We start from the raw sequence: 14,468 nt of genomic DNA, 5'->3' as shown, positions 1-14,468 counted from the left end.
GAACCCACGAACCTTTATCAAACATATGAGCCAAAACAAACAAAAGAATGGTGGCATCTTAACAAACCTAACAACACATTGTGCCTGCTTGCTTCTTACCAGGCAGCAGTTATGCTACCTCACATCAGATTCCGAGAAAAACACCTTGAATCCAAGCTGCTTCTAACATTTAACTCAAAACTCATTCCCTCTGCTTCATGTCTCTCTTTGTCCTAAATGCTGTTTCTTCACTGAGGGCTCGTCCACCCAGGCTTTCTAGACACAGATCATTTGGGTGGAGTGGTGGTCATGCATGTGTGACATCACATATGCACTACCACCCCAACCTGGACGGGCTGCTTCGGCCCGCCATCCCCCGACTGCTTAAACTTTTTACACAGCCGAGAGGCTGAGGCCACCTCTTCCCCCTCTGTGAGGCTTGCCAAGGTGCTTTGGCACTTTCCTCTGAGATCAACAGGACACCTTCCCAGAATGCACTCTGGAGGTCCACAAAAAGACATGCCTTGAGGGCCGTGTGTTGGACTACCATGATTTATTAAGTATGTTAGCCACATCTAAATCTAGTAGAATTAATGCTACTGAGATGGATGCTTTTCTATGTAAAGAAGGAAACAATGAACACTATCTGCCTTGAGATGACGCATTATAGAGAAGTATAGCCCTGATATTTAGAGTTTTTAGGGGTTTTTGAATGTTTTATGTAGTTTTGTGTAGTTTTTATGTAGTTTTATGTAGTTTCATGGTAGTTTTATGTTGTTTTTATGTTGTTTTATGTAGTTTTTCAATTTCATTGTTCCGCAAGGGACAATGATAATAAAGATATCGTATCATATCGTATCGTATCGTATATGGGGCTTGATACGGGGATCAGAGAGCGATGAATTATCACAGACATTGGTGATCCATATTTAACCAGAAAAATCCACAGATCTTAATACCCCTACAGTGGTACCTCGTGTTACGTACCGTCCCCCTTACGAATGCTGCAGGTTATGCATTCCGCTAACCCGGAAGTAAATGCCCCTTCTTGCAACTTTTGCCCCGGGATGCGAGCAGAAGTTCCGCTCCAGTGGCGCACGGCAGCGGGAAGCGCCATTAGAGAAAGTGCGCCTCATGTTACGAGCAGTTTCCTGTTACAAACGGACCTCCGGAATGGATTAAGTACGTAACACGAGGTACCACTGTATTTCATATTATTTAACAACTTTAGATGAGCCATAGACCAGATTCTTGGCAATGCTGTGTTGCACCTTCACTCCATGCACATATTTAGTACAACTCCTCTGTAGTTCAAAACCCTGTTTTTCATTGTAACATGAATCTTGCCTTTTTCCTTGATATCGTCTCACTGTATCTGCATCTAAGTCTCTCTAGACTCTACACCATCTGGACAAACCCCTTTTAACATGTGCATAGGCCAAATGGCCTTTTAATTTTGGTCATGCTAAAAATAAACACCTTTGACTTGTTTCACTTGCTAAGCCCAGCTTCAGATATTGAGAACAAAATGTCAATGCCACCAAAATGTCATTGCTAGCATGTCAGGGTCTCACTGGTATAGGTGTATTGTTTGGAAGCAGCCACCATGTGACTTCCACATTTAAAAAACTCTTTGATGGTTCCATCATTCTTTAGGCACTACAGAGAGGGTGCCTACAAAAGACTGCACAAGGCCCTTTTAAAATAGGTTTTGTAACTGTCACATGTTTGGTTTTACCGACTACCATTTAGACTCTGTTTACTGTACCTTTTGGAAGTTTGGTGGTTTATATTCAACTGTATTATTTTTGTTCTCTGCCTTGAGGATTTTGAATTTAAAACTCTGAATCCCGGACAGATAGGTGGAAGATGAGGCTATCAATAGCTACTAGTCACAATGCCTATGTTACCTCCAGTATCAGAGTCAGTACACCACTAAACTGATGAGAAGCACAAGTTGGGAGTGTGCTTTTGTGCTCATGTCTGCCTTGCTGTCCTCTCAAAGGCATATGTTTGGCCACTCTAGGAAACAATGCACAGGGATAGAACTATAGGAAGCTGCCTTATACCGAAACAAATAATTAGTCCATCTACAGTCTACAATGACTAGCTGCAGGTCTCCAGGGTTTCAGACAGGAGTCTCTCTCAGAGAACTACCTTAAGATGGCAGGATTGGACGTTGCCTTCTTCATGCAAAGCAGATGCTCTATGACTGAGTTTACGCCCCTCTGGTCTGAGCTAAACAGGCCTCTGGTCTGATCAGATCCTGCTTATGTGCTTCCCTTGGGCATCTGGTTGGCCACTGTGAGAACAGGATGCTATATTACAGGCTTCCTCAACATCGGCCCTCCAAATGTTTTGAGACTACAATTCCCATCATCTCTGACCACTGGTCCTGCTAGCTAGGGTTCATGGGAGTTGTAGGCCAAAAGCATCTGGAGGGCCAAGGTTGAGGAAGCCTGCTGTATTAGATAGGTTATAGGTCTGATACAGCAGCCTCTTCTTACCTTCTTGTATAGAGGTGCTGAATGTGGGTTTCCTACATCCACATGGCTGTTTAAACCATTTTAGCTACATATTATGCTTGTAATAGGTAAGGCCAGCCTCAGCTCTGAATTTGGCACAGCATCTAGTCTGCCAAGCTAAAACTGGTCTTAGTTTGGTCTGAGCTTGAAAGTGAACACAGTAATGAGGAAAGAGATTCTGAGGCTCATGTTCACCCTACGCTTCAATGTGTGCTTTATATTGCAAGCTGAATGCAGCAATCCTATACCCACTTACCTGGGAGCCAACACTTATGAAAATCAATGGGATGTTCCGAGTAGACAAATATAAGATTGCACTGTTAGTTGCTCTCAATTATGATCTACATATGTAATTGACACTTCAGAATTTGATATGGAACTATCAGCGTATATAGGATCTTCATGCTACTCTTTCAAATCTCTATAAAGCCAAATGTTTGGATAATCTATAGTAAAAACCCAAACTATACTTCAAAGTATGGATAATCTATAGCAAATTTTAATGCGGAATTCTCATAACCTATCCTATTCAAAGCACATTGACTCCCATGGCAATAAACTTTTCTCTATTTTGTTCATATTTCACATGATATATTACATATTTTAAATAGGTTCATACCACTAAGATAATTACATGTTCTTCGTAAATAGGAACAATGCTACTACTTACTCAAGCATTCCTGTAAAGATTATGTTTAAGGAAAAGACTGATGTGCAAGTCAGGTATTGCAGACAGAACACAAAATTGAAATGAACTAATATTTTCAAGTTGTTCAAAAATGTGGGCTATTTGAACAACCACTGGAAAACCCAAATATTCTTCCACAATTATTTGATGAACTGAAATGCCGCAGGGTTGTCTATAACAAAATTTAATTCAGAGTAGACCATTGAAATTAATGGACTTGTTAGCTTTCTCCATTAATTTCAAAAGGTCTATTCTGAGTATGAATAACACTGGATACAACCCACAGAGTAGAAATACAGCCACCAACTGAAGCTACTATGCAACTGTCTTGGCTCTTTGGCGCTAACACCTGCCAGCAACACCCATTTTACTGACCATCACTGACCAAAGGCAACATAACAATGTCTACAACAAAACTCCAATTGTAGAAAGGCAATCATATAATCTCACTGCATTGCAGGAGAGTCCCAGACCAGCACACTATTAGAGAAAACACACTCCTGATGTACTTCCTCTGAATAACCTCTGTGTCCTCTGCCCCACTTCCCCACTAAGGAATTCAGACACAGAACATCGCAAGTGGTTTATGCAAGAAAATGCTGCACTGTAGAATGCTCGTGTTCAGGATCCCAGCCAGTCATTTCCTCTTGCAGGGTGCTCAATTACATCCCCGGGGTTTTCTATGTCCCCCCACCCTCATCCAGCTAGAATTCCACAACCACCAAGCATTGGGCCATTTTGGGTTCCACCCCCTTCTTTTAAAAAGCGCACTTCTGCAAATCTTCAGTTTTCTTCAAACCTGCTGATACTTACTTCTTGTGCATGGGTAAGACAGCAAGTATCACAATGGCATTATATAAATCTCTGGCACAAATGTATTTAGAATATTGTGTGGTTTATTTGTTTATTTAAATTGAATTATATTGTTTTTACTGTTTTGGTGCATGCCAACCTGAATAACTTTGGGAGGAATGGTAGAATAACTATCTAATAACAAATAATAATACACAAGCATTTACTATCCGAACTGTCTTCCAAAGCTGCTCACATCAAGAGAGGGAGAAGCTTACAAATGAAAAACAGCAAGACACACAAAGAAAGGGGAGTGGAAGGAAAAGCTAGATGAGAAAAATCAGTTATTAAATCAGTTATTCATGGCCAGAACAGAGTGATGAGATGCAAGTAGACATTTTTACCAAGCTAAACAAGCACAACACACACACACACACTATATATTATATATATAACTCATATGTAGCTAATTGCAAAATGTAAGCTAATTGTTAACTGCACTGAATTATGTAATGTAATGATCCATTAACTCTCTTAAAAACAGCAAGATTATATTTAAGCTACCAAATAAAATTTATATTAAAAAGAATTAAAGAGTATATTCATAGCAATTTGTATAAGGGTTCCAATGGGACCAGTAGGAGGTTCCTTCCTGCCCAGAAAAAAACCCCTTGGGTCATCAAATACTTACCAGGAGGTTGAGAAAATGCAAAGAGACCAGTCCTGCCGCTACCAACAGAAATATGCTTAAATTGGGGGTAGGTATGAAGAGCCTACAATTACTAGTAGAGTAGCTACTCAGGTTTGACACTCTGCTAACCTTTGCTTAAATCTTCTGTAGCCAACTGGTAGTATAAAAGCAATTATAACTTTCCCATTACATTTCTATCCCACCTTTTCTCCAAGCAGCTTAAGGCAGTATATATGGTACTTTCCCCATTTATCGTCATAATAACTCTATGAAGTAGATTTAACTAAAAGAAAGTGAAGGGCCCAAGGTCACGCAGGGAGCTTCAAGGCTGAGAGAGGATTTAAAAGTGGATCTCCAGGAATCTTTGTCGAATACATGTCCAGCCACTATACTACACAGTGTTTTCACACATTCTGAGTTTAATTATACCCCCTAGGCTAGGTGCAAAATTAACTATAGAAAACATAACACTATGGGCAGTATCTATCAAAGTGGTTCTATTAGTGCAATGGAACTTCCCTCCATTTTACTCTCCCTGTGCACCTCCCCAGAAATTTTTGCCCCCCCTTGAATTCCCCCCCCCCCGCCCGGTTCTGCCACTGCCAACTCAGGGGACAGCCAATGATACTCCTGCAGATGATCCCAGTGATCAAGTTGGGATATAAGGGTTTAGGTGGTCCAAAAGATAATCTGCACCTAAACTGTTCAAAACTTTATAAATGGATACAACAACCTTAAATCTGGTTTGGCAGTAGCTGGGCAGCAGTTATGCCACTACATCTCAACTAGCCTAAATTTACCTGAAGAAAACACTCAAAAGGAGTGAAAGCTTCTTACAATAAATATATGCTTCCAAGAGATTGGAGTAGGGTACCCAATTACATTTATTTATGTTTATTGAAAGGTTGTAAAACCACCTTTCAAAGTGGCACACAGAATAACTGCATAACACAACAATATGTCATTAGATCCTGTCCCCTACTATGTCCGATAAAAAAGAATGTTTTCAAAATGCAGAAAATATTCCAGTCTCAGACACTTAAAATCCTTATGTAATAAAGGGTTTCTTGTATTTTTCTGTGCTGAATTAACTCTTAAAAGTTCACATTTTCCCTTTCTGATGAGCTATTTTAAGCACACACAAACACACAAAAAGAAGGAGGGGGAGAAAACAAACACAAGGGGACTTTGATACCCTTCCACATGTTCAAATGGATAAAAGATAAATGCTTATTTTTTTTTTAAAAAAAAGCTTACAGGAATACCTACAATTACAGTGTCCAGAGGAATAGCCATATTAGTACACTGAACCAAAAACAAGTCATATGTCAACTTAAGGACTTACAAATTTATTATGATGTAAAATTTCATGGACTACAGTTCCTGCTGATATGGAATATAGTCCACAGAAGCTAGTGCCAGAAAAAATAATAATCCCTAAAGTACCTGTGTTCCCCATCTCCAATTTTAAATGCTTAACATAAATCAGGAATTGCTAAGTACTCTTCCCCAAAACTTGCTTTCCAACTTGGCAGAGCTCAGCCATAGAACATGCCAATAATAAACTAAAGGTAAAGGTAAAGGGACCCCTGACCATTAGGTCCAGTCGTGGCCAACTCTGGGGTTGCGGCACTCATCTCGCTTTATTGGCTGAGGGAGCTGGCGTACAGCTTCCAGGTCATGTGGCCAGCATGACTAAGCCGCTTCTGGCCAACCAGAGCAGCGCACAGAAACGCCGTTTACCTTCCTGCTGGAGCAGTATCTATTTATCTACTTGCACTTTGACGTGCTTTCGAACTGCTAGGTTGGCAGGAGCAGGGACCGAGCAACGGGAGCTCACCCCGTCGCGGGGATTTGAACTGCCGACCTTCTGATCAGCAAGTCCTAGGCTCTGTGGTTTAACCCACAGCGCCACTCGCGTCCAATAATAAACTAAGGGGTCTCTAAACATGGACATAGCCAGGATTTGGGGGGGGCAGGCATTATGTTGGGGGGGGTTAGAACAAAGTTATTTGTGACACAATTGGTCAATTAGTGAAACCTTTTTATTTACTTATTTTATTTGGGGGGGCAGCTGCCCCCCTGCCCCCCTCTGCCTACGCCCATGTCTCTAAGCATATAAGAATCATAGCTGTCAACTTACAGATTTGAAAATAAGGGACCAGCAGCCTCGAAAATAAGGGATCAGCAGCCAAAATAAGGGATTTTCAGAGCACAGGTATGTTCGATTTCTGAGCCCCTCTGAGCCAAAGGCAGAAAGTCCAGCCAGCAGCCAAACGAAGCCTCAAGCGGTGGTTCCCACGGCGCAGCAACCCGGCAAAGGGGATGCAGCAAGGAAAACCACCGTCACCTCTCCGCTGGGAAGCACTGAGTAAAGGTGAGTGCCCAGGCAACGCGGCCGATTTGATGGGCACAAGGAATGCAAGCTCCACCCCCCAGTCGTTCTTAGACTCCTTATTGGGTGAGCAACGCAGCCAAGCAACACAGTTGGAGCCTCCCTCCTCCCTGGCCGGCAGAGAGGGAGGGAGAGGAGCTGCTTCCTTTTAAACCCGGGAAATTTAAGGGACATCATCAATAAGGGGCAGCAGCGGGACACGGCTCTGGGATAAGCGACTTTCCCGCCAAATAAGGGACGGTTGACAGCTATGATAAGAATACCAGACTTCAAAAAGTACACGTAAAAAAAGATCTTCATCACCACACTTGAGTAAGGCTTGTATTCCAATTCTCTCTTCATAATCCCAAGTAGCCTGAGCTAAAAACATCAATCTCTTCACATTTTAAAACAAGCAACTGCTCACAGCAGAACTCTGCAACTGAAGATGGACATTCTTCATGCATTAACAACTCATTACTAACCTTTGCTAATGACTGAGCCTCAGGGCAAGCAAGAGCCTGACAAGAGATAAGAGCTTGTTCTAATGCTGTTGCAATTAACTGGATTTCAGTTACTCTGGAAAGATGAAGGCATTGTTTACAAAACAAAGCACGAGACTTCTGGCAGGAAGCCTTTCTCCATTTTGGGTGGAAGTATTGCAAGCAATTTACACAACCGTGGAAGTTTATGCCACAGGAGTTTTTTTTTTTAGTCTTTAAGGTGCCACAAGACTCTTTGCTGTTTTTACTGCAAGCTACTCCTCTGGAAATAAGCCACAGATGTAATCTGAAAGCTGATGAAGCCCCACATGCTCCTATTTTTAAGGGGTAGGTTCACACGAGACCATGCTACAAATCGAGGGCTGGAAACTTATCACTTGGGTCATGTAGTACTCCCTTGAACAGATTAATTATCTGGAAATTTGAACCAGATATAAACATCTGAAAATGAACTTATGGTTCCTGAAAAGGCATTTTCTAAAATGTAATTGATAAGGCAGAGGTGGAAAAGGCAGAAGTTGTTTTGAGTTTGTAGGTGAACGGGAGAAGCAGGTTCTGGGTTGCTAATGTTATTTTGTGACTACTTCTACTTACTTGCAGACGAACTAAGTATCAAACACACACCATTAAGTTTCCAGTGCCCCGTGCTTCAAAAAGAAACAAACCTTGTAAAATGCAAAAGTTCTTAGAAAGGGAAAACACAAAATAACATTAAAATATAAATAATATTTACATTTATATATAAGTAATATTTTAATTTTTGGAGGCTTGCTTATTGGTGCATGGTAGCTTGCGCGTTAGTAAAGGGAGTATGATAAACAGGTCTTCTAGATATGGTATTGTGGAATGTGAGTTTGAAGTTGAGCAGGGGTTGCCACCCTATAAGGAAGAGGGGGGACATTTTGAATATTGAGGATACTGGGGGTTCCAGTCACAAAATAGCTGCATTGGGGGCATGGCATAACACTAAATTAGAGGGAACACAATCATGGTAAAACTTTTCCCTTAACTACAGTATTTCTTTATGAAAAAGGCTTACCTATTGAGTTTTTGCCTATAAAGTGAGGCAACACGCATTAAAGGGGAGGTGGGAAACAACAGCTCTTTGGGACCCCAGGGATTTCTACTGCCTGGTGTCTAAACAACTCACATCAATATGAAACCACTGGTAGGGTCAGGAGAAGCTGTGCAAGATCTGGATCATTGTCTGGCTAACATGGTAGACAATGAGGGTGAATGAACTGAACTGGAACTCTGTGAATGTGGAGGCACTATGGGTTGGTGGCTCCCATGTCTGGGAGATTGGCTTGTTCTGGGTGGGATTTCACTCCCTCTGAAATAACAAGTTCAGAGTTTGAGGGTACTCCTTGATCCATCTTTGTCCTTGGAGGCTCAGGTTGCCTCAATGGTTAGAAGTATCTTTTACCAGCAGTATATAAATTGTTATAAACAAACAAACATTTTAACCACCCCAGAAAAAGCCACCCACAAAACATTAACATTTTAGATCACTTTACTATGCAACAAAAAGTTGCAATTTGAATGCTAACTTGCGATTATATAAGACAGTACTGTAAAACATTAGTTTCTCTATACCAAGATATAAATTTAATGAGCAATCCTGTTCATGTTTATTCAGAGGAAAGCCTGTGTGTAATGGACAAGACAAACATGTGCAGGATTGCAATCTAAAATGCAGGCATTTTGGCTTAATATTTTATTGTTTTGTCAAGAAAATACATCATAAGTTATCCTAGTTTAATATCAATGTGAGCTATAATATAATACCTGTACCTATGTAAACTAAAACAATGCAGTGTTCTAGACTTAAAGAACACTGAATTACAAATGCATAGCCAAGATTCATTTAGACATCCATTACTAGGACTACTCTCATCTTGATCACCATTGTAGAGAAGATGTAAACTTCAGCTCTACAAAACAAGTGCTTTTGTCTTTAACTTTTAAAAGGGGGAGGAGGTGAAACATATCCAAAGACCTAGAAAGAGATGTGGCTCACAAGAATAGACCAAGCATCCTCTTTCCTCTACTGACCAATCATTTGAGGAACTCAAAAGCAGAGCATACCAGCATGGTTATTCATCAACAATAATAGATCTAACTTCATTAGTTTTTCTGATCACCTTTTGAAGCCATCCCAGTAGATTCAATAATTATGCACTGTGTGGAGTAATCTAAATGGGTAAATGCAAAATTATCCACCTGCTAAGATTTCCAAGTAGGGATCAACCAAGTTTTCCTGAGTATTTCGAAATATGCATTTTCAGTGGAGAATTTCTTTCTACTTAAAAAGTAAACACAAAGTCCTATTTTCAGAGGCCTATGCAGAAAGGCCTAAGATGTAAGCCACAAGGTCCAAGGAAGCTAGCAAATCTTAATGGGGAAGACCATGACCCAAAGGATCTAGTTTTTGGATGTATCTTTTTCACATACAGCTGCCTATAACACAGAGTATGGGAGTTTCAAAAATATCTGTGGTGTGGCACAGAGATCAGCTGTTCAAAGAAAAGTCAAACACTTCCCTGGGCTAGTGCAAGCCTCTTGGGTAATCTTAAAAAGTCTTTGGAACCAAGCCTAGGAAAGGATGCAGACCTTGAGCTTACTTCATAGTAAAAAAGAAGAAGCTTTGAAATGCTTCCTTTTACATATACAGTTGAAACTCCTCTCCATCCTATCCCTCTGTCATACACATTTTCTATATGAACAGTTGAAAAAGAAGACTATTCATTCATGCAATTCCCATACCTTCAATCTGAAATGAGAATAGTCCAGTAACACCTGCAAAATGCACCTTGGCTCATTGTGTAGCTCAACACTTAGCAGTTGAAATCATATGTGGGGGTAATATTTATCTTTATATATGAAAACAGGTTTTATGTTTCAGAAGGAAGTCAGAGACTTTTTCATTACAAGCTCATTCACTTGAATCTTAACTGCCCTAATTTGAAAAGAACGGCGTTCATAATCACAGAATGTGGTGTTCCTGTTTCCCAGTCCCTTGCTCTCCTTGAGTTGGGGGACCTGTGGGAATGGTAAAAGGGGCTGCAGATGGAAGGAGGAGTTGGCATAAATTGTTCACTCAGGAGTGCAATTTTGGATGCTAGGCATTGTGAATATATGTCCACATTAAAAATATCATGTCTTAAACTTCCAAGCTAATAACCATTGCTAACATACATTTTTTACATATAAATTTGAAATATTAAATAAATTTACAACCTCTCCAAAGGGAGCCAGGGGCATATATAAATAATACAATTAAATTAAAACAATTTAAAACAGCACTATAATGTATTGAAGAATGCAGTTAAATCCAGCAGCGTAAAAACTTCAGAAAACTATCAACCAAAGCCTGGATAAATAAGGAAGCAATACATATGGCCCAGATGCAGGTGAAAAGGGAGATTGCCTGTTTTCTGTTGGGGAGGGGGTTATAAAAAACATCAGCAATGTAAAGTATGGGGGAAAGATTTTTGTTCAGCAGCAATCAAATTATACAGACCAGTACATTTTTTGCTGAGTTCTGAGAATTTATTTTTGGCCTTTAGTACAGCCTAAACCAGAGATTGCAGAAAGCTAGAAACTGATGGCTTTGCTTGACTCTCTTACAACACATAGTATTAATTTGAAACTGAAATCATTTTTCAGAAGTCAACAGTGTTTAATGGGGGAGGGCTGGGAAGGATAATTAGATTCCTAGAGGATATTGGTATAGTCTCTGTGTTGTATGGAGAGTAAGAAACAAAGCAGGGATAATTTAAAAACAAAGAAAAGGGCACAAAAGTGAGAATTTCAGCCTCCAAAGCTACTAGAGAATCTTTAACACTGCACTGCAACATGAGACAGTAAAAAGAATAGTACACCAAAATTCAACAGCTGCCCATCCATCTTGAGAAAAATGTTTCTAAATACCGTGGACTAACTTTTTAGATTTAGTATTTATTGAGGCTGTTGAAAATAAATTGTATATTTAAACTATGGCTTTAATCACTGGTTATTCTCTTTTATGAATGCCAATTATTAACTGTTTGTGGGCTGAAAGAAGTAGTATGATGTTTAGTCCTCAATATCTTTTTGACTACCTTATGTTAAAACTACCATGGTCATCATTGGTAGGAATTTCTCAGTTTTTATTTTCTTGATTTTAGCCTTTAGTTGCAATAACAGTTTGTCTTATAGAGTTATTACTGTGCTGACTAATGTCACACTGTACAATTCATTATGCTATAGTTATGCTTCCTGCTCATCCTGCATGCTTCCTAAAGTTCAGCTGTTGCATTAAAAACTGCATCTCCTTGGTATTAGTACATCCTGGATTTTTCTATTATTATAAAACAGAGGATATTTAAATATGAATGATTACATGTGATTAACCATTTACTGGGTAATAAACAGTACATGATATTGATGCTCTAAATCAATATGGAAACATTTACATAGCCAAAAATATAATTTACCTAAGCAAATCTTCAGGAATACACACAGAAACCAAGTGGGGGGGGGGAATCAGGGGAAAAGAAGACATCTGATCTGCTAAACCTACGACATCATAATTTTGATTCTCTTCTGCCACCTGCACCACAGCAGCATTCGGTGTTTGCGTTTTAAAACCACCATCTGAAACAAGAGTACGTTGAAAGAGAACCCAAAACTAAGGACACCAGTCCCAAAAATAAACTAAAACATGCATATATTAATAAAAACGAGCCTTTTAATTTTATATAGGGGTGGATATCCGTGTTAGTTGATAAAGACCAGCCTAAAGTATTATATTCGCCGTAGTTTTGTATCCGTAGGCCAAAGGACTTTTTGTTGTTTGCACGTTATTGGGTTTTTTTTTAAGTGTAGCAAGTTGCGTTTGGGTTATCCAGCGACTGACTCAGAGCAGGTGCGTGATTGGCGCCCCCTAACGACGGTACAGTCCTAATTCCGCATCTTCAACCCTCGCAAGAGCGTCCTAGACCACCGATAAAAAGACGGGCTTTGCACGAATTAAGTGTGTTTAAAAAAGATGGGACTGGGTTCCTGCTTATTTCCTGAACACTGGCTAAGGCAGCCTGCGTTTCACCCCTCCACAAATACGCGAATACACCACACGGCTGATTTTCCTATCCACTCCAGCTGCTACGACACTGGAGCCAGAAGCCTACCCGGATTCCTCCCACAGCGGACCCCACCGACAGCACCGATGTCCATCTTTATTTCTGAAACGCAACCTGTTCAACCAACGCGGAAAATAAAAGGGCTCCCCCCCCCTTCCCTTCTCCTCCCGCCACAGCCGCTTTTTTCTCATTCCATCTTGCGCTGGAAGAGCAAAGAAGCCTAATGGGGAGCAGAGAGAGAGAGAGAGAGGAAGATACGGGCTGCAGCAGAGACGAATAACGCTGCACACGCCACCGTTTCCCAAAAGGGAGAGAGAGAGAGAGAGAGAGAGAGAGAGAGAGGCGCCTGGCTGCTCAAGCCATCCAACAGCAGCAACCCCGCATTTTCTCCGACACCCCCTCCTCCGACACCATCCCCAAAACGCCATTTTCTGACAAAGAATCAAGTTGGGCTCGCCGAGAGCCACATACACACACACACACAGAGAGAGCGCCTCAAAAGTGCAAGGCGGAGGCAAGGCGCGCAACAGGGAATACGCATCAACGCCGCCAACTACCCCGCCCCCGCACTGGGAATTGTCATTATTCTACCTCGGGAGGCAACATCCCCTCCCCACCGACCATCCCAGCGCGCCGCGGGGCGGGGGGGGGGTTAGGGAAGAGGAGGAGAGGGGGCCGAAGGAGAAGTGCCCCGGCGGCACCTACCCACGCCGTATTTTTCCTCCTCCGTCGGGGTCCACATGCTGCCGCCCCCGCCGGGTGCGCTCCTGCAGCCGGCTGCCCCCTGCCAGAGCGGCGGCGGCGGCGCTCCGGAGCCGCGGTGCTCATGGGCGAGCGGAGGCGGCTTCTCCTGGTGTGCCCGGGGACGCTGCTCCGCACAGCCCCCCGGGCACCGCGGCTGGGGCGGCGGCGACGTCTTCCCGTCTTCCCACAGGCCAGACAGGTGCGCTGGGCGGCTGCAGGCGGAGGAGGGCGAGGAGGAAGGAGAAGCAGCAGAAGCGCCTCTTCCCTGGAGAGGCAGCGGCAGATTCCTCAGCGCAGGGCTCTCTCTCTCTCCCCAGCCGCGCTCTCAGGTCGGCTCTCCTCCGCCTTTAATCCAGGGGGGCCCTTTCCGTTCACCCGGCCTCCCCTTCTGAATAAGGCACCGGCAGTCCCTCCGCCGCCTCCTCAGCTGCCTCCGCCGCCGCCGCTGCTGTTGTTGTCGCCACCGCCGCCACCGCCGTAGCTGCTGAAGGGCTCGCGCGCCCACCCACTTGCCAGGCGGGCGCATGCGCGGATGCTTTCGGTGCCAGCCTTCCCGCGCGGCCTCGGCCAGCCTCTCCTCAGGTACCTGCTGGCGAGGAGAGGAGCGGGAGGGAGGGCGCGCGAGGGCGCCTTCCCCGAAGAAGCGCTTCTGCCTCGGGCGCACCGACGACGCCACCGTGAGGTAAGCTGGCGGCCGGGTGAACCGTTAAAAATCTATGCCCTCCCTTCACAGACATCATATGCACAAGACTTCGTCTCCTTATGTACTGTACAAGCGAGCCAATGGAACACAGATTTGGTGAGGCAGGGGAGGAAAGAGAAATTAATTCAGGACATTTGTTTGTCGTGGCAAATCCTTAGATTGCAAAAGTTGGCGGGGCTTTCCTTAAATGTCACTCTACGTGATAGCAATGCATCTTTTAAACCCTTGTGGGGAAATGCTGCGCAGCACAATTACCTGAATTTCCAGGCTGGCCCTAAGAGGAATAAAAGGAAAAGGGTCTCTTCGACAGGGCGGGAAGGGGTGACACTACTTGCCTGAGGTGCTG

General features: G+C 42.8%; 1 protein-coding gene across 8 annotated transcripts in view; it reads right to left on the bottom strand.

The window, feature by feature from the left end:
* Nucleotides 1–14,108, bottom strand: part of DOCK3 (dedicator of cytokinesis 3) — a 150,522-nt gene extending 136,414 nt beyond the window's left edge. For 4 of the 8 annotated variants that reach the window (XM_053377455.1, XM_053377456.1, XM_053377457.1 and 1 more), the window contains exon 1: nucleotides 13,381–14,108. In XM_053377455.1, coding sequence (XP_053233430.1) covers nucleotides 13,381–13,417 — 37 coding nt within the window. In that variant the 5' untranslated portion in view covers nucleotides 13,418–14,108. The remainder of the gene's footprint in view (nucleotides 1–13,380) is intronic. The other 4 variants (XM_053377459.1, XM_053377460.1, XM_053377463.1 and 1 more) reach the window with 1 other exon arrangement.
* Between the last annotated feature and the right edge of the window lie 360 nt (nucleotides 14,109–14,468).

Source organism: Podarcis raffonei, chromosome 2 (assembly GCF_027172205.1).
Source record: "Podarcis raffonei isolate rPodRaf1 chromosome 2, rPodRaf1.pri, whole genome shotgun sequence".
Taxonomy (NCBI): Eukaryota; Metazoa; Chordata; class Lepidosauria; order Squamata; family Lacertidae; genus Podarcis; species Podarcis raffonei.
This window is presented reverse-complemented; position numbering and strand designations above follow the sequence as displayed.